The sequence below is a fragment of the Peromyscus californicus genome, unplaced genomic scaffold, assembly GCF_007827085.1.
Source record: "Peromyscus californicus insignis strain IS unplaced genomic scaffold, ASM782708v3 Scaffold_6__1_contigs__length_162567912, whole genome shotgun sequence".
NCBI classification, from domain to species: Eukaryota; Metazoa; Chordata; class Mammalia; order Rodentia; family Cricetidae; genus Peromyscus; species Peromyscus californicus.
Window position 1 is genome coordinate 135,253,608 of NW_026294584.1, and position 18,994 is coordinate 135,272,601.

Here is an 18,994-nt window from a genome sequence, read left to right on the forward strand (position 1 = left end):
GCTCAATGGTAGAGTAGTTGCCTAGCATGCATGATGTACTAGGCTCCATCCCCAGCACTGAGAAAATAAAATACCACTTAGGGCAGTGGTTCTCAACCTTCCTAATGCTGGAACCCCTTAATGCAGTTCCTCACGTTGTAGTGACCCCCAACCATAAAATTATTTTCATTGCTACTTTATAACTGTAATTTTGCTACTTTATGAATCATAATGTAAATCTGTTGTTTTCCAATGGTCTTCAAAAACCCCCTATGAAAGGGTTGTTCAACCCCCAAAGGGGTTGTGACCCCCGAGTTGAGAACTGTTGACTTCAGGGGAGGAAGAAAAAAGCATTAGCAAAGAAAAGGGGAATGAATGAGCAGGCAGAATAATTGGTAATCGGCAGGAGTGAAGAAATGTATCAGGAGTTCGGAGCCCAGTTCTGCTATTAAAATTAAAATTCTATAGGCCTTACAATCTTCACTGGTCAAGCCCTGAAGTTGGGCGAACAGATTCCATTTTAAAGAGTAACTCAGATCAACTGTAGTAATGACGTGGTGAATCATGTTGAAAGATTCTCAGATTGCACAGAGGCTCAGTCAACGGATTTCATTCACGTTCTCCTGTGGATGTCTGCCAGGAGTCTAGAATAAAAACGTGATACCAGTCATCTCAACAACTCTCATCTCTAAGATTGGGGGCTGGAGGACAGGTATCCTTATGATATGTTAGAGGCAATGCCTTGAAACCAATCAAAAGAGACACAGGAGGGATTTAAAACCCCACAAGGCTAGAGATGCAGCTGGGCTAGTAGAGTGCTTGCCTACCATGCACAAAGCCCTGGGTAGTCCGTGCTTGCAAGCCCAGTACTTGGGAAGCAGAGGCAGGAAGATCAGAAGTTCAGGTCACCCTCAACTAGAGTGAGTTTAAAGGAGCTATTACACAATAATAGGTGGTATGGTTGGCATCATGGCAACCTCAGAGGACGCATGAGCTACAGTAGCTCAAATCTAAGGTGACCAGCTGCCTCTTCAGGTGCTTTACACACGCTTATAGAGCAGTGCCGTGAGCTGCCCTAACTAGACACTCAGGAGTCTCTCAGGCTGTGGATACAGGAGACAGACCCAGAGGACAAGCTTCACATAACTTAACTGCAACAAAGTTCCAAGGAGGATAGGTCAGCTGATTCTGAAATAGTCAAAGGTGGCTCAAGACGGGCGATATCAAAGGTGGGCAGCATTTGAGAATCAAGCAGAAGGGATGAAATGATAACAGAACACAGCATAACAATGGCAAAGATGTGGGAGAAGGCCTGCCCACGGCTTGGGATAGCCACAGCCTCAACAGCCCTTCCCTCTGCATGGGCGCATCCGGTTACATGCTCCCTTGTACAGAGGTGCTCTTTCTGGCTTCCCTGCTACCACCTAATATCCTCTGCAACTAAAGGAGGTTTAATTGGCAGGAAGTCCCCATCAATCGGACCCTGAGAGCTTACCAGAGCACTGGATAAAACACTTTGGAAAATTACTGCCTCAGGATTCTGAGGTAGGGGTCAGGGGACTCATAGTATGCAAAATATTTAAGGGGTGAATAAACTTAAGGAGAAAGGGCCTGCATTTCTCCATGAGATTCTTACAAGTATACACAATCCACAAAGTGTTAAAAATCTGTCCCAGGGAGCTAAAAAGGGGGCAATGCCTAAGTCCAGCACTCTAGAAATTTACAATCTCTTGGGGGAAGACAAACCCAGACAGAAATAACTCTGATGCAAGCAGACTTTGATAAGTGCACTAATGGAGGTATGAAAACAATGCTGTGAGAGAACGAGGAGCAGAGGTTAATTCCAGTCAGGCTTTCAGTAGGAGAGGAAGGACCCAACCCCACCCAGATTTGTTTAGGGATCCAGGTTTACACTACGATGGGTCTCTCTCCAGGCCCAGAATAACCTTGAGTAGAGAGCTCAGAGGCAGTGGCTGGCTCTTCCTGCCAGGAGGTAAAAGGGTAAAGCTTCAAGGACGGCAGGAAGGGTAGAAAGGAGACACTGAAAACCGGCTGCAACTCTGTTCTACCCACTGCCAGGCTCCCACTGTCTGAACCACTAAGGGCCTTAAATCTCACCATCCATCGGGTGCTTAATCATACCCTGTACCACTAAGACACCTGCTTTCTGAATGTCACCACTTGGGAAGCCCCTTCTACCTCCACGCAGTCACTTCGGGCCACTCTTGAATTTCATGAGCCATACTATGCTCCCAATGGTATTTCACAAAAGGGCTTTGCCTGGTATTTCACAAGTGCTCAGAAGCATCTGCTGAATGCTGATTTGTCTCCTGATCCCTTAACACTGTTCTCCAGGACTACTGTAGTACCCAAGTCCCAGAGACGAAAACAGGAGAAGAAATGCAACACTTCCTTCTCACAAGAACACTTCTGAGATACTGGATTGATACAGCATCCCTTAATAAAAATGATCATGACAGAATGGAGACAGAGAATCATGTCTGAAACCCATAACTTCAGATTTTCTCCTTTACTACATCAACTCTGCCACATCTTTCCTTGAGATGGCTCAGCTTTTGTCTGCCTCCCTTTCAAGCTAGACACTCGCTGCCTACCCTTAGAATCACTATAGTAACCACAGGGGTGGTTTGGGGTTAAGGAGGTCATTTGTTTTCATTCATTTACTCACTCATTCATTCATTCATTCATCCATTCAACCAGGGTCTGAGTATGTCACCCCATCTGACCTGGAACTCACAGAGATCCACATGCCTCTGCCTACTGAGTGCTGGGATTAAAGGCCCATGCCACACACCAGGCTAATTTAGACAGGCATGGTGGAAGCAGAGGCAGGTGGAGATCTCTGTGAGTTCAAGGCCAGCCTGGTCTACATGATGAGTTCCAGAACATCCAGGGATACATAGTGATACCCTGTCTAAATAAATAAATAAAAGACAGAGTTGTACCACACGGGCAAAGCTGGCCTCAACATTTGCAGCAACCTGTCTCAGTCTCCCGAGAACTGGAATTACAGACATGTGGTATCATGACCAGCTCTAAATGTCCATCACAAGCCACCTCGCAAACTTCCAACAGCTTCATTTACTTACAGTCACAGCTCCTGGAACATTCAAAAATTCAATAAATGTCTGAAGAATTGAAATACAAATAAGTGGATTTTTTTTTTTTCAAGACAGGGTTTCTCTGTGTAGTCCTGGGTTCTTGGAACTCGCTCTATAGACCAGGCTGTTCTTGAACTCACAAGTGCTGGGACTGAAGGTGTGCACCACCACTGCCCGGCTAAATTAGTGGATTTTAAAAAGGGACTTTCATTATCTCCAACTCCTGCCTAACAGAACTTATGCTGCGACCCTATCCGCTGCCAAGCCTGAACTCTGTAGAGTGTGGTATCAAGGGGCCTCACATGCGGCTGCTCATCCTCATCTCCCTCACCCCAGGTAACTTCTGTACAACAGGCTCCTCAATTCAACAAGCTAGTCCCCTCAACTGACACTTAGCTAATGCTATCTGCCTTCCACAGAAAGAGTCACCTCTGCATGCATGCATGCATGCATGCATGCGCGCGTGTGCACACACACACAAAATCAGACAGTAGGAGACTTGGACACTCAAGCTAAAGGAGGAAGGTGAGATGGCTCAGCACTTACAAAGACCCAAGTTTGGTTCCCAGCACCCACATCAGACAGCTTACAGCCACGTGTAAGTCCAGCTCAGGGGTATCCGAAGCCATCTTCTGGCCTCCATAGGCATCAGCATGCACATGGACACACAGGCACACACATACAAAAATAATAATAAAAAATAAATCTCGATGGAGGGTGGTGGCAGTGTACGCCTTTTATCTCAACACTCGGGGAGCAGAGGCAGGTGGATCTGGGAGTTTGAGGCCAGCCTGGTCTACAGAGTGAGTTCCAGGACAGGTCAGGGCTATACAGAGAAACCCTGCCTTAAAAAAAAACAAAAAACAAACCAAACAAAAAACTCTTAAAAGGGCATTTAAGCCAAAGGACTTCTTTGGAAAAACATACCAAAATGTTTACAAGTACTGCATACAATATTACTAGCTTCTTTCTAAGGACACAGCTAAGCCCTTCATAATAGAAAAGAAATCTCCAAGGATCAAAACATAAGGTATGGGGCTGGAGAGATGGCTCAGTGGTTAAGAGCACTGACTGCTCTTCCAGAGGTCCTGAGTTCAATTCCCAGCAACCACATGGTGGCTCACAACCATCTGTAATGATCTGGCATGCAGGCAAAACACTGTATACATAATAAATAAATAAACCTTAAAAAAAAAAGATTTGTTAAAAAAAAACAAAACCATAAGGTATGACAATCAGAGCAGCAGATACAGGCCCCTTAGTTTGGGGCACAATCAACAATATTATAAAGTCGTTTACAACTGTCAAAAGCATACAATTAATACAGCATTTTAAAGGGATCTAAAATTGTTGACATAGAATCAAATAAAACTAGACAAACAAAAGTCACTAGAATGGAAAAAGAATAAAATCCTCCCCCTTGGGTTCTTGCTCAGTCTTCCTCCCTTGTACAATCTTCACCGCTACTGCTAAAAGTCACCCACTGGGTGTTCTCCCCTCTCCTTCTCCCTTTTCCCACTTAGCCAAAATGGGAAGAAAGGAGACCCAAGAACTGAGGACGAGTGCTGGGCTTTGTCTCTGGTTCTGGAGGAAGTCCTCAGGGTCCTCACACCCTGTGCCAATCTCTGGCTCAGCAGTGACCAGGACACCGAGCTAGTTGCACAAGGAGGGTGCGGGTGAGCAGTGCCACACATCTATGAACTCTGGTTGGCAGACAAGTTGGAAAGGGTGGATCAAGGTATTTGTAAGGGGATCTCAGCAGAGAAGTTTAGGCAATTAAGTCTTCAAGGCTACGTATGACCAGAACATAAAAAAAAAAAAGATGACTGTCCCCTTAGCTCCTAAGTAACATGGAAGAGTTTCAAACCTACTCCCAAGGAGGATAAAGCTAAAGCCTTCAAAATTTATATGGTTTTTGTTTACATTTATTGCCTCCATTTAATGGTTAATCTTCAAGGTCAATTTGACCGGATTTAAAGTCACCGTGGATACAGACATACCTGTGCACGGTATGACAGTGTTTCCAGAAAGGTTGAACTGAGAGGAAAGGCCCAAACGACTATGGGTGGCCCCGTCTCACGTGCTCGCGAATGAGTGGAATGAGTGCAAGGGAGAGTGAGTGGAGAACCTCAGCCATCTCTCAGTGTTTCTGGAGTGGGAACACAAGTGACCACTTGTCTCCACAGTCTTGTCACCAGACCTTTCCCAGCATGATGGACTGTATCCCAAATTATTAGCCAAAATAAACACTTCCTATCCTATTATTTCCTGTCGCTAAGATAAACACTATGGCTAACAACAATAGATCACAGTCCTTCACGCAGGGAAGCCAAACCACGGAGGCACACTGCTGGCTGCTTATTTACCTTTCTCATACATCCCAGGCTCACCATCTGGAGATGAAACCACCTCCTACTTCAATCACGAAGCAAAAAAATTCCCCACAGACACAGCTGCTGGAAGCCAATAGAAGCAATTCCTAGATTGGGGGTCCCTCTCCCCGGCTGTGCCAAGCTGACAGCCAGCGTTAGCCACCAAACTTCCTTAAGTTGCATTCGACAGGGATTCTGTCATAGCAACAAGAAAAGGAATACAATTCCTTCTGAAATTTTGTTTTCCTTTGTTTTGAATCATTTACATTTATCTTATCTAATCTATTACCCATAGCAAGTCAGAGCTAAGGTTTAAATTATTTTTTATTTGATTTTACTGCTCGAGACCAGGTCTCATTATGTAGCCTTGGCTGGCCTGTGACTCACTTTATGTAAATCAGACTGGCCTTGAACTCATAAAGATCCACCTGCCTCTGCCTGTGGTGGGAACAAAGGCATGTGCTACCATGCTAAAATTTAAATTACGATTACTGTGCATGTTCCTGCCTTACAGCGCCTTCCATCCTCAACATGTACTCCAGAGCATGTAGCATGATGACAGGCTGGTGTATTCTGTCTGCTGTGCTTTCTTGCCCTACTACAGCCAAACAGTCCGGTCTCTCAGAAGTCTCTAGCAGCCGACCTACCTCCCAACTCCATGCAAACATCTGCCCATCTAGCAGATGCTTGGAGCTGGGCACATGTTTGTCATAGGCTAACCTGAAGAAGCATTTGGCCAAAGGACCAGTTGAGGAATACAGCCTATTGACCCAGGCCTGCCTGGGCATTTACATTTCTTGCAGACTGGAAACCTCAAGGAGGAAGAGGTGGGAATCACCATTCACTGAGCACTTAACGTCTACGACCTCTAATTAAGCACCTGTGCGTGGCAGACTCATTAATCTCGATGGAAGAAGAAAAGCCCTACACCAAGCAGTGTGACCTCTGACCCGGATGAGGCATCGGAGGCGTGGAAAGGAATAATTACCTTACAAGAGGTCTTAAATTGGTGAGTAACAGAACTGGGAGTAAAACCCTGCCTTGTCTTCAAATTCCACATTTTTCCAGGAACTATCAAGGCTTTATTCCATTCAGCTCTCCACCAAAAAAAGTAAATGTTCCATAGACATTTTCCCTTAAGCTTTAAAATGAATCATCTCAGCTACCATTCAAGATTTGCAAATTGAAAATTGAAAAACACACATTATTCTATTTCCTGGGTGCTTATATAGAAAATCTCTTGGAAGTTCTCTCTCTATTCCTACCCTCCACCATCCCATCTCTCTCTCTTTCCTTCCTTCCTTATTTATTTTTATTTTATGTGCATGGATATTTTGCCTGCATGTGCATGAGTTCAGAAGCCCAGGAACTAGAGTTTAAAGACAGGTGTATGCCTCCATGTGGGTGCTGGGAACTGAACACAGGTCTGAAACTGCTGAACCATCTCTCCAGCAGCAGCCCCTCCATTTTTTTTTTTTTTTTTTTTTCTGTTTTTGAGACAAAGTCTCACTGTGTAGCTCTGGCTGGCCTGGAAGTCACTATGTAGACCAGGCTGGCCTGGAACTCACAATGTGCACAGATTAAAGGTGTACACAACCACATACCCTTTTGTTGTTGTTGTTTTTCAACACAGAGTTTCTCTTTGTTCCCCTGGCTGTCCTAGAACTCGCTCTGTAGCCCAGGCTGGCCTCAAACTCAAGAGATTTGCCCGCCTCCGCATCCTGAGTGCTGGGATTAAAGGTGTGCGCCACCACCGCTCAGCGATACCTTTTTTTTTTCCTTCTTCTTTTTCCCATCCTTCATCCCTCTTCTAACAGCCTGATTCTACAAAGCATAACTTTACCTACTATAAAGCAGGACACAGCATAGCCTCTGCTAGGTGACACAAAAACATGGTCTAAAAGAAATGGAGGCCAAGCATGATGTCGCACTCCTTTAATTCCGGCACTCAGGCAGCAGAGGCAGGAGGACTTCTGTGATTCTAAGGCCAGCCTAGGCTATATAGTGGGAGCCTCTTCCTCAGAAGAGGAAGAGGAGGAGGAGGAGGAGGAGGAGGAGGAGGAGGAGGAGGAGGAGGAGCAGCAGCAGCACTGGATATAATGATACAAACCTGTAATTGCAACACTCAGAAGATGGAGGCAGGAGAACCACAGGTTCAAGGCCAGCCTGAGCTATGTGGGGAGATTATCTCAGAAAACAAAGCAATAATAATAATAATAATAATAATAATAATAATAATAATAATAATAATAATAATAATATAAGGAATTGGAGGCAGAAGCAAGCAAAGGTTCTTCCCCCGCCTGTTTTCTCAGCTGTCCATAGGCAGGAACCTCTGATGTTTGTGACTTTGTGGATCTGTCAGCCACAGCTGCATTGCAGACCCAGAGCTTCACTTCCACGATCTTCTGTCCCTCTCAGGTCTTCTTTTTCAATATTTAGTGCCCATGTGACAAATGAGTTTTCTAGCCTTGCTGGCTAGTGCCTGGATTGTGTGACTAGCAGTGTTGCCAACCAGCTTATTGAACTTTATTTACTTATTTTGCAGTTTCTTTTCAGTAATCTCTCGGCCGGAGTAGCGGATCTGAGGCAATTTTTCAAAGTTTCTATGTACACCGTTGCACTTTCATTTATTTCTTGATTAAGTTAAATGGCTTGTAAGAACCACAAGCTGTCAAGATGGTGTAAACTGGAAGTAGTTGTAGGACACAAAGAAAGAAATTAATAGAAAAATACAGATCTGGGAGCACAGCTCAGTAGTAGAACACTAGATTAACATGTGAGGTTCCGGGTTCCACCTATAAAAGGAAGGAAGGAAGAGAAGAAGGAAGGAAGGAAAGGCTACAAATCATAAAATTTCTTCCGCTTTTCTCCATGTGAAGGAAGGATTAAATTCTTTTTAGTTTTTTTGAGACAGGGTTTCTCTGTATAGTTTTGGTGCCTGTTCTGGATCTAGCTCTGTAGACCAGGCTGGCCTTGAACTCAGAAAGATCCGCCTGACTCTGCCTCCTGAGTGCTGGGATTAAAATCATGCACAACTGCGGCCCGGTGGAAAATTAAATTCTAAGGCTTTTCTAAAGTAGGGAGAAACCAGGGTAGCTACACAACTGATTTGACCAACAAAAACTAAACTATTCAAGATAAACACAGCTATTCCAGTGTCAAGACTGGAAAGAAACGTTTTGGGGAGTTTCACACACAATAAAAGCAACAGTCTCCAACTCTACTCTCACAGCAGCTCTGGTGGGACATCCTCAGTGCTCTGTCTCACAGTATCTCTGGTGGGACATCCTCAGGGCTCTGTCTCACAGCAGCTCTGGTGGGACATCCGCAGGGCTCTGTCTCACAGTATCTCTGGTGGGACATCCTCAGAGCTCTGTCTCACAGCAGCTCTGGTGGGACATCCTCAGGGCTCTGTCTCATAGTATCTCTGGTGGGACATCCTCAGGGCTCTGTCTCACAGCAGCTCTGGTGGGACATCCGCAGGGCTCTGTCTCACAGTAGCTGGGCTCCTCGCCTTAGCCACTGATGACCGTTACATCAGATATGCTAGAGTACCTAAAGCACAGAATAGAAAAGCTATGACTGTAGCTTAATGGTCCAGCTATAGAGCTGTCATCCGGGACAAGGAATGTTCATTGTTTTTAGAATCATAAACTGTATTTTAAAGCCAGGCATGGTGGCACACACCTGTCATACTAATACTTGTGAGGTAAGAGGCAAGATCAGGAATTCAAGGTCAGTTTCAGGTTCACAGTGAGTTTGAGGCCAGCCTGTATTACATTAAACACTGCCTCAAGAAAAACTGTGTTTGTGTGACTTGTATAATAAATCACATATTGAATGATTCCATTTATAACACACAAAAGTAGTCTTAAGTTCATCTATGCTGGTGCCAGTGATTCAAAGGGAAGTCCAAAGTGTCTTACAGAATTGCTTCTTCATCATGATTGGCTATGCAGATACACTGTTTACCAGGCTGTACATTTATAGAGCAACTCCCTGCCCTGTGTGTGTATATGTGTGCGGGGGTATGTATGCATGCATGCGTGCGTGCGTGCGTGCATGTGTACATGTGTCCATGCCTGTCTGTCTATGTCTTTCATCAAAAGGTTTTTTAAAACCTGGGAGCTGGAGAGATGGCTCAGTAGTTAAGAGCACGTATACTGCTCTTGCAGAGAATCCAAGTTGGATTCCCAGAACCCACGCCAGGCAGCTTACAACTGTCTGTAACTCTAGCTCCCAGCGAGGTATAATACCTCTGGCATCCACAAGTACACAAGCAAACATACACAGTTATAACTTAAAATAATAAAAATAGCTGGGCATGGTGGCCCATGTCTTTAACCCAGTACCTAGAAGGCAGAGGCAGCAGGATCTGAGTTCAAGGCCGGCCTAGTCTACATAGTGAGTTCCAGGCCAGCCAGAGTTACATAGTAAAACTATGTCATAAATAAATAAATAGATAGATATATAGATAAATAATCTTTTTGTTCGTTTGGTTTGGATTTTCGAGACAGGTTTTCTCTGTGTAGCCCTGGCTGTCCTAGAACTTGCTCTGTAGACTAGGCTGGCCTTGAACTCAGATCTGCTTGCCTCTGCCCTCCAAGTGCTGGGATTAAAGGCATGAGCTACCTACCACCATTCGACTAATAATCTTTTTTTTTTTTTAAGCTAGGAATATGGATGTAGTGGTACAAAGTCACAGCTCAAACTTCAGCATGGCAAAAAATAATTAAGAAACTCATTTTTGTTTATCTAATGGCTGTTTCCAACATTTGAAGAACCTGAGCCAAAGATATAGCTGTGGTAAAGTGCTTGTCTACCATGCAGGAAGCCTTGGCTTATCCTCAGCACCACATGAAAGGACCGGGTATAGTGGAGCATGTCTGTAATCCCAAGTATCAAATTCACTCAGGAAGTAAAGGCAAAAGTATCAGAAGTTCAAGGTTATCCTTGGCTACATCGGGAGTTGGAGGCCAGCCTGGGATACATGAAACCCTGTCTAAGGCTTTGCCCTGGAGGAGGTGGGAATGGGGGGTGGGCTGGGGGGAAGGTGAGGGGGGCCGGAGGGGGGAGAACAAGGGAATCCGTGGCTGATATGTAGAACTGAATTGTATTGCAAAATAATAAAAAAAAAAAAGGAGGGGGGAAGAAAAGCAGAACCTGTAAGTATAAAAAAATTAAAGACCTATCATGCTTTGCTCAGAATACACAACCTATTCATTCGGTCTAACACCTTTTATATACACCATCCAAACTTATCTGTCCCAGCAGCATCCTTTTGTGTTAGTTAATCTACAAATCTATGAATTGGGTGGATTGAAAGGTCAGAGGAGGACTGCATCAAAGTGTAAATATATGGCTGGCCTAGTTTAGACCTCACTGCCTTGGGATATAAGGAAAATGCTTGTGGAAAATTTTTTAAAGGGGAGGGTTTTGAGACTAGTGGAACTGGGTAGACAGTACCGTGCAGCAACTCCCAGAACAGCCTCCAGGCCCCCTTCCAAAGCAAACTCCATGGCGGCTGCTCTGCTCTGCTCCACAAAGCTCAACACTAGAGGGCCAGGCCAGATTCTGTGGCCTGGAAAATTACTGCAGTACACCGTCCAGCCTCCAGTGAACCAGCACCAAATCGGTTATTTCAGAAGCCCTTGCACCGTGAAGTAGGAGAGTCGTGCCCTGAACAACCCCGAGGACAGGGAGTGTCTGGCAGCTCCAGTGCCACCAACTTAGACTGAGGATCCCTGGGTGGAGAACAGAATGAAGCTGGGGATGTCTTGCCAAGATACCCGCTGGCTCCATTAGGACAGGGACGGGGAGTCCAGGTAAATGGCCGAAACAAATAAAGAGAGTGTCCTCTAGTCAAACACCACTCGCCTGCTAGAAAGCACTCACAAACAGCATGAGCAGCTTAATTCTTCTTCTCTTTGTTAGTTTTGGTTTTGCCTGTTTCGTTTTGTTTTGTTTTGTTTTTGTTTTCTGGGTTTTTTTTTGTTGTTGTTGTTGTTCAAGATAGGGTTTCTCTGTGTAACAGCCCTGGCTGTCCTGCAACTCGCTTTTGTAGACCAGGCTGACCTCAAGCTCACAGAGATCTGGCTGCTTCTGCCTCCTGAGTGATGGGATTAAAGGCATGGTCCACCACTGCCCAATAATTCTTTTATTTTCAATTATGTGTACAGGTCTGTGTATGTGCACATGAGTCCAGGTGCCCTCGGAGGCCCTGATCCCCCGGAGCTGAAGTTACAACACTGTGAGCTGCCCAACAAGGGTACTAGGAAAAACTCAGGGCCTCTGCAAGAAGACTATGTGCTCTTAACTGCTGAGCCATCTCTCCAGCCCCAGACTGCTCAATTCTTATCTTTGACATTCATATTCAAAGGCATTGGAGAGTACATGTATGATGGTACACAGGACAAGAATTCCTGGGTTTTATTTTTGGATTAGTCACTGATAAGTTCGTGTCTGCTAATAGAAATTATCAGGTGCTTTGAAATCTACAACTGCCCAGTGGTTACCAGAGGTGTTTAGGAGAGTTCCCAGAACGCCTAGTATGTGCCCAGAACTGAATCCTAATTTGAAAAGGCCCACAGCAGCCAAGCGCTGTAACAAATGCCAACGTACAGGGAGGCAGGCAGAGCAGAGGAAAAAGAGCCAGTGGATTCCTGGGAAAGAACAGCGTGGCAGGCAGCAGGAGCTGTGGTGTGCTCTGCTCTGCTCTACGGTGAGGTTCCTCCGCAAGCCATCCTATCCCTCCTCTGCCCACACATCTGCCTCATTTGCTTCTCCCTGCCAAGCACACTTCTCAGATTACAGCTCTGCCCTGGGTTACCTCTGCTCCAGGAAGTTTGTATCCTTTCAAAGAGGACCGCTGTGGTGACATGGGAGCAACCTGTCTGTCTGACATCAGTGGGTGTCCCTCCCTCTGTCTACTCAAAATGTCAATCAAAATGATAAGGGCCAACTGGAAATGTGGGGCTGACCTTAGAGGCAGCAAAGGACAATTAGTTGCCTAGGCTTGAGAGGGCTTTGGTGTCCAGCAGGTAAACCTGGTACTTGGGAAGGAACATGCCAGGCCCAACTCTGAAATAAAACCAGGATACACTATGAGCACTGTCTCTCTGTGCTGGCTTTGTACCAAAATGTCATCTATTGGCTCCGACACCAAGTTGACCCTAACTGTAAGTCCATTATATAGCAAAGAATATAGAAAGCATTTTAGTGCAACCTCTGCCTTCTGGCAGAACCTTACCAGATACAATGTGGACAAATGGATATAACTTGCTAAAGCCTACCTGAATGGAGAACCTTGAAGAGTCTGCTCTCAGGGCTGCTATTCAGCCACTACGCATCAACATAGCTGTACCAGTTATTAAAATACTGAAATACTTAGGTGCACATCTGAATACAATAGTCACCTCAGGTTCTCTGAGCAACACCACTGCTGTGATGACACACTCCAGAGCAGCTTTTAACATCCAGCAACTTATGGACTTATGGGGGCACAGCAAGGAGCTCTGAAGACCCTATTCCAACACCACTACCCATCCTCAAAGTATTATTACAAAGATTGCCTGTTCCACACAGCAATGTTATCCTACCTTAAAGCCCATAACTGCTTTTCTGCTTTCAGTGAACCAGATGCCACGTTTTCCTGTTATTCAAAGTCTTGCACAAGAGCTGGGATGTAGCTCAAGAGTCTTCCACAGTTGAGCCTCATCCTTCATTTACCTAAATACCTTCTGTGTCACCACACTCAGCTGCTCACATTCCCAAACACTAGCTTTTTCCTGGCTCCTGTGAGTAGCCTTTTTCCTGCCCTCCATCAGAATCTTCTTTTGCCTTCTTTCAGCTTTTTTTTTTAAAGGCAGGGTCTCATGTAGCACAGGCTGGCCTTGAACTTCCGATCCTCCTGTCTCCACCTCAGAATGCTGTGACTGCAGGGGTACACCACATCCAGTTCTGTAAGGTCTTGAAGATAAAACTCAAAGCTTCATATACACTAGGCAGGCATACTGCCAACTGAGCTGCATCCCCAGCCTCAATTCATCAGAGTCTGTTTTTATTTGGTGTGTGTGCTTTGCCTGCATCAATAAGCACACCATGTGTATGCCATGCTCGTGGAGGCTAGAAGAGGGCAATGGATCCTGTGTACCGGAACGAAAATCATTATGAGCCACCATGTTGATCCTGGGAACCAAACCTAGGTCCTCTTCAAGAGCAGCAAGGTCTCTTAACCAATGAGCCATCTCTCCAGCCCCAATTCATCAGAATTTAACCAACTCCTCACCACCTCCCTAAATGTCTCCACTTCTATGAAATTATTTGAAAGCTGTGTCCCATTTTCAGAAATATCACAAGAATATTTGCTTTCTACTTTTGAAAAATTTAATGAATGCTTTCCAGATAGGGTTTCTCTGTGTAGCCCTTGCTGTCCTGGAATTTACTCTGTAGACCAGGCTGGCTTTGAACTCAGAAATCTGTCTGCCTCTGCCTTCCAAATGCTGGGACTAAAGGTGTGTATCATCACCATCCAGCCTGTTTTTTGTTTTTGTTTCATATCAACACCTTGTTCCACTCCTAGCCAGAAAGCTATAGAACAAAGAAACCATTATGTGCTGGCTCATCATTTTATGTCAACTTGGCACAGGCTATAGTCATTGGAGAGGAGGGAACCTCAATTGAGAAAATGCCTCTCTAAGATCAGGCTGCAGGCAAGCCTGTAGGACATTTTCTTAATTAGTGATTGATGTGGAAGGGCCCAATCCATTGTGGGTGGTACTATCCCTATGCTGGTGGTCCTAAGGTGTATAAGAAAGCGGGCTAAGCCGGGCGGTGGTGGCGCACGCCTTTAATCCCAGCACTCGGGAGGCAGAGCCAGGAGGATCTCTTTGAGTTCGAGGCCAGCCTGGTCTCCAAAGCGAGTTCCAGGAAAGGCGCAAAGCTACACAGAGAAACCCTGTCTCGAAAAACCAAAAAAAAAAAAAAAAAAAAAAAAAAAAAAAGAAAAAAAGAAAGCGGGCTAGGGGCTGGAGAGATGGATCAGCGGTTAAGAGCACTGGCTGCTGCTCTTCCAGAGGACCCAGATTCAATTCTCAGCACCCACATGGCAACTCACAAATGTCTGTAACTCCAGTTCCGGGGCTTCTGACACTCTCACACAGACAAACATGCAGGCGAAACACCAATGAACACAGAGAGAGAGAGAGAGAGAGAGAGAGAGAGAGAGAGAGAGAGAGAGAGAGAGAGAGAGAGAGAGAGAGAAGAAGAGGAAGAAGAAAGAAAGGGAAGGAAGGAAGGAAGGAAGGAAGGAAGGAAGGAAGGAAGGAAGGATTGAGTAAGCCATGTGGAGCAAGCCAGCAAGTAAGCAGCACCCCTCCATGGTCTTGGCATCAACTCCTGCCTCCAGGTTCCTGCCCAACTTCCTTCAGTGATGGACTATGATGTGGAAGTGTAAGTCAAATAAACCCTTTCCTCCCAATTTGCTTTTGGCCACGATGTTTCATCATAGCATTAGTACACCTAACTAAGACACCGTATCTTGGTCATCATATCTAAATGACCTAGCACAGTGCTTTGTTTGAGCTATGTATTAAACAAATATGACTGACTGAATGGCTGACATTATTGCAGCCAAGAACCCTTTTCTATGTGTTAATAATTTTAGTTGTTTTCCTTTAAAGCTCTCCCAATCGTGGTTATAGCTTTTTCTGCATATGGAGCCCAAAATTGCACACCATCCATATCTTAAACTACCAGGTTATTTTGTGAAGATGGAGCAGGAAGTCTGCTCCCCTGTCATTACTCTGCCACCCTAGAGTTTGTGACTGCCATTCTCTATACACTTTCCCAGTGCTAAACCAATATACCCTCACACAGGGACAAGCAAATGACAGGTTCTGGGCGGTAGAGGCCAGCCTCACAGATGACAGGAAGGCGGGTGGTGGACTGAGTTGGCACAGATTGGCTCACTGGGAAACAGGGCTAAGACGGGGCTCTGGTTGCTGTGGTCAAGTCCTGGGCACAGCTGGGAGGGTAGCTTTACTACTCTGGTAGCTGTTGGTATGCAGGAGGAGGGAACACTAGCAACCTCTTCCCACTTTTCCATTCCTAATGCCCTACCCTATCCCCAGAGGAATAGCTCTGACCTGCGAGTAAGACACAGCACAGAAGGGAATTTTGATGCAAAACATCTGGGCATCTTAAAGACCAAAAAAAAAAAAAAAAAGTGGTGCATGCCCTTAATCCCAGCTCTGGAGGCAGAGGCAGGTGGATCTCTGTGAGTTCAAGGCCAGCCTGGTCTACTACAGAGCAAGTTCCAGGACAGCCAAGGGCTACACAGAGAAACCCTGTCTCAAAAAACAAACAAAAGAAAGAAAAGAAAGAAGCCACAGGGAAGAAAACAGGCTATGTGGCAGACGCCCCCGAACAGCAGTCGGGAGACTGAGGCAGGAAGATCTTGAAATCAAGCCCTGCCTGCAACAGCAAGCCGCCATTAGCCTGGGCTAGAGCGTGGCTGTCTCAAAAAGAAAAAAAAAAAAAAAAATCACAAGGAGCACTGAGTCAATTTTGGAATAAGAAGCTGGGAACATTTTTTGGAGAAGGGTCAGTTTGGAAAAAGAAATAATTTTTTTAATAAAAATATAAAAACCCACAAGTCAGATCCACCGAGGAGAGAAACACAGCAGATTCAGAAACTGGTATGAGGAAGCCAACAAGATCCAAGGGCTGGTGGGAGCTGGAGTGCAAGCTTATTGTGGCCAGCTGGGCCTGGTCTGGGACGAGGAAGCACACCCGCGGTAGAGGAAAAGCCAAGAGGACAGACAGCAACCACTAACTTCGGGATCACAAAGCAGCCGCCTCCCTGTCGCATTTACACGCAGTATCCCACTAACTATGCTGGCAACGGGTGTTCCAAGGAGGAGATGAACTCAAGCCTCCCACCTGTACGCACTCCAAGAAAGCTCAGCTCCCTGCACCTGCGTGGCCACAGTGTGAAGGCTTCTACAAAAAACAAAACCCGAGGAGGAAGACTGGGGTCACGGGAAGGAAGGACTCTATGCAGGGCTACGTGCTTGTGGCCGAGGGCAACCTTCTTCCCTATAGATGCGGGGCTCCCTCTCACCTCGGAAATGCCCAAGTGGCGGATACCAAGTGGCCATACCGTCTCTTATCCCAACTGAGAGGGACCCTGGAGATCATGCAGGCCAAATGCCTCTTGATCTCTAGCTACATACAGTAGCTTGATCTCTTGTGACTGCCAGTCTCCTAGCTCACAGCCAGAATTATGTATGTCCATTGCCACAGAGAGGGTGGGCTATAAGCTCATGTCTCCAAACCTGCTTAGTTACTGAGACAATAATTTCTTCTTCTGAGCCACAAAAGACCACATTCAGCCAAGGGCAAAGCTGTTGACCAAAATATCTACCAGAAAGGTATTCTTTGAGACTCTTAAAACAGGAAAAGTGAAACCCAGGGAGTTTCTCTTTAGGCTGGGGAAGGGTACCTGACCCTTCTGGAAAGTTCTCCATTCCTTTCTGGCTACCACATGATATTTTACTTTGTTAGGCCAATCAAAAGTATATTGAAAGTCGCTGTGGACAATCATATCCATTGAAGAGGGGAAAGGCCATTTCCTCCCGTTTTTCTAAGCAGAAACTTGAGTGCTTTGGTGGAATAAAAATGTAAGTAGGAATCTACCCATGGCGTAGTCGCCTTGGCGGGATCTCGGGAGTTTGTTAGATCCGCGGGTTCTGCAAGGGCTTCAAACACTGGAGGTGGCAGTCTGGATGAGCGGAGAACTAAGAATTCAAGGAGGTGGGTACTTGGAAACAGCGCACCCAATGCGGGAAGGCCTGGAGGCTCTCTCGGGGGTGCGACTGAAAAAGAAACCCCGAAAGATCTGCAGGAGGGGAAACAGGAACCCAACCATACAACCAGCAAGTGGAGGGCAAAGTTGGGGCGGCGCCGATCGCAGCGTGCGGCCGAGTTGCGCCGCAGCCCCGGAGCCCGCGCTCGCTAATCGCGCGTCTCTGTCCACGATGCTGCGAATTCTGCACGGTGGAAGGAGTTCCAAACCTCTGCCAGAGCTCTGGGAGCCCCGAGAGCGTCCTGGTCCCACTCTACCCTGGGCAGGCCAGAATTAGCGACCCACGGCGGCCCCCACCGGCCAGGGTCCCCGGGAAGGCGAGGAGCGGCGCTGGCACCTGGAGTCTGCTGGGAGAGGCGGATCCCCGCCCCGGGGCGCCCGCCCACCTCCGCCACCTCCTTGGCCCCCGGCGCTACTTACTGCGATTCAGGGGGTTCCCGCCAGCCTGGGCTGACGCCACTAGCTCCAGATACAGAGTCCAGAGTCCCACTGATACCACCGCGAGCAGCAGCAGCAGCCGGAAGCGCCTCCTCAGCAGCTTGATGGGGCGCAGGAGCAGCATCAGCAGCGCAGCGCGGGGGCTCCCCATGGCTCTGCGCCCGGCCCGCCGCCCAAGCACTGGCTACCCCGCACCCGCCGCCCCGACCCGGTTCCGCCGCTCAGCGTGGCGCGCAAGCAGTCTCCCCGGGTCGCTCTCCAGCCGGCTGGCCGCTCATGCTCTGCGCGCTGGGGTCCCTCGGCTGCGCGGGCGCCTCGCAGGTCTCTCTCCGGCCGCGGAGCCCGGCTCCTCCTCCCCAAGTGTCCACTCCACGCCTCTCCTCGTCGCAGGCCCGCCACCTCCCTCCCTCCCCGCTCGCTCCTGCACCCTGCCCAGGAGGCTCTCCTAAGTGGCCGCCGGCTCCTGCGCTCGCTTGCTGCAGTTTGGGCGCTTTCTCTCGGCTCCAAACACTACCTTACACCCTACCTGTCCCGCCCCGCCCCCCGCCTCGGCCCCGCCCCCAGGCACAGGTGGGCCCTGCCCCCTAGAGGCGGAGGGCAGGCGAGAGGTGGGGCCAGAGAGCCGGTCCCTGACGCAGCCACCCCTTGGGGTTATGTGGGAGGGAGTGTGGGATGTGTGATGAGGGAGATGTGGGCATGCAGGAAGATGTGAGTTAAGACGTGGACTCTATGACCGAAGGAAACCCAGTCACCGCCAAGATATTTGAGGGTGCTCCTTCGAAGCTGGTGTGGAGTTGAGACGCATTTTTGTTGGAGTGACCTCGGTGACTTTGGCCTCCGGGTCTTTCTCTGCCTAAAATGACCCTAGCCCCAATGGACACTTAGCCTTTAACTCTGTCTTCCAAGTCAAATTTGAATACCGTTCTTTCCTGGCCAGAGGAGCCTTAATAAAGAGTTTCCCCCATTTTGAGTGGAAGAGATGTTGGAGAATTAATTATAAATAAATAAATAAATAAATAAATAAATAAATAAATAAATAAATAAATAAATAAATAAATAAATAAATAAATAAATAAATAAATGAAATGAAAGAAAGACTGGAGAAGCAACTCAATAGTAGACCACGTGCTTAGCATGGCAGAGGCCCTGGGTTCCATTCCCGGAACTATAAAAGAAATAAGGAAATGAAAAGGTGGGGTGGAGTTGCAGAGACG

General features: G+C 46.9%; 1 protein-coding gene across 1 annotated transcript in view; it reads right to left on the reverse strand.

The window, feature by feature from the left end:
- Positions 1–18,720, reverse strand: part of B4galnt3 (beta-1,4-N-acetyl-galactosaminyltransferase 3) — a 111,933-nt gene extending 93,213 nt beyond the window's left edge. Inside the window, exon 1 of the mRNA XM_052720327.1 lies at positions 17,763–18,720. Within this exon, the coding sequence (XP_052576287.1) occupies positions 17,763–17,931 (169 nt within the window). The 5' untranslated portion in view covers positions 17,932–18,720. The remainder of the gene's footprint in view (positions 1–17,762) is intronic.
- Positions 18,721–18,994: the final 274 nt, after the last annotated feature.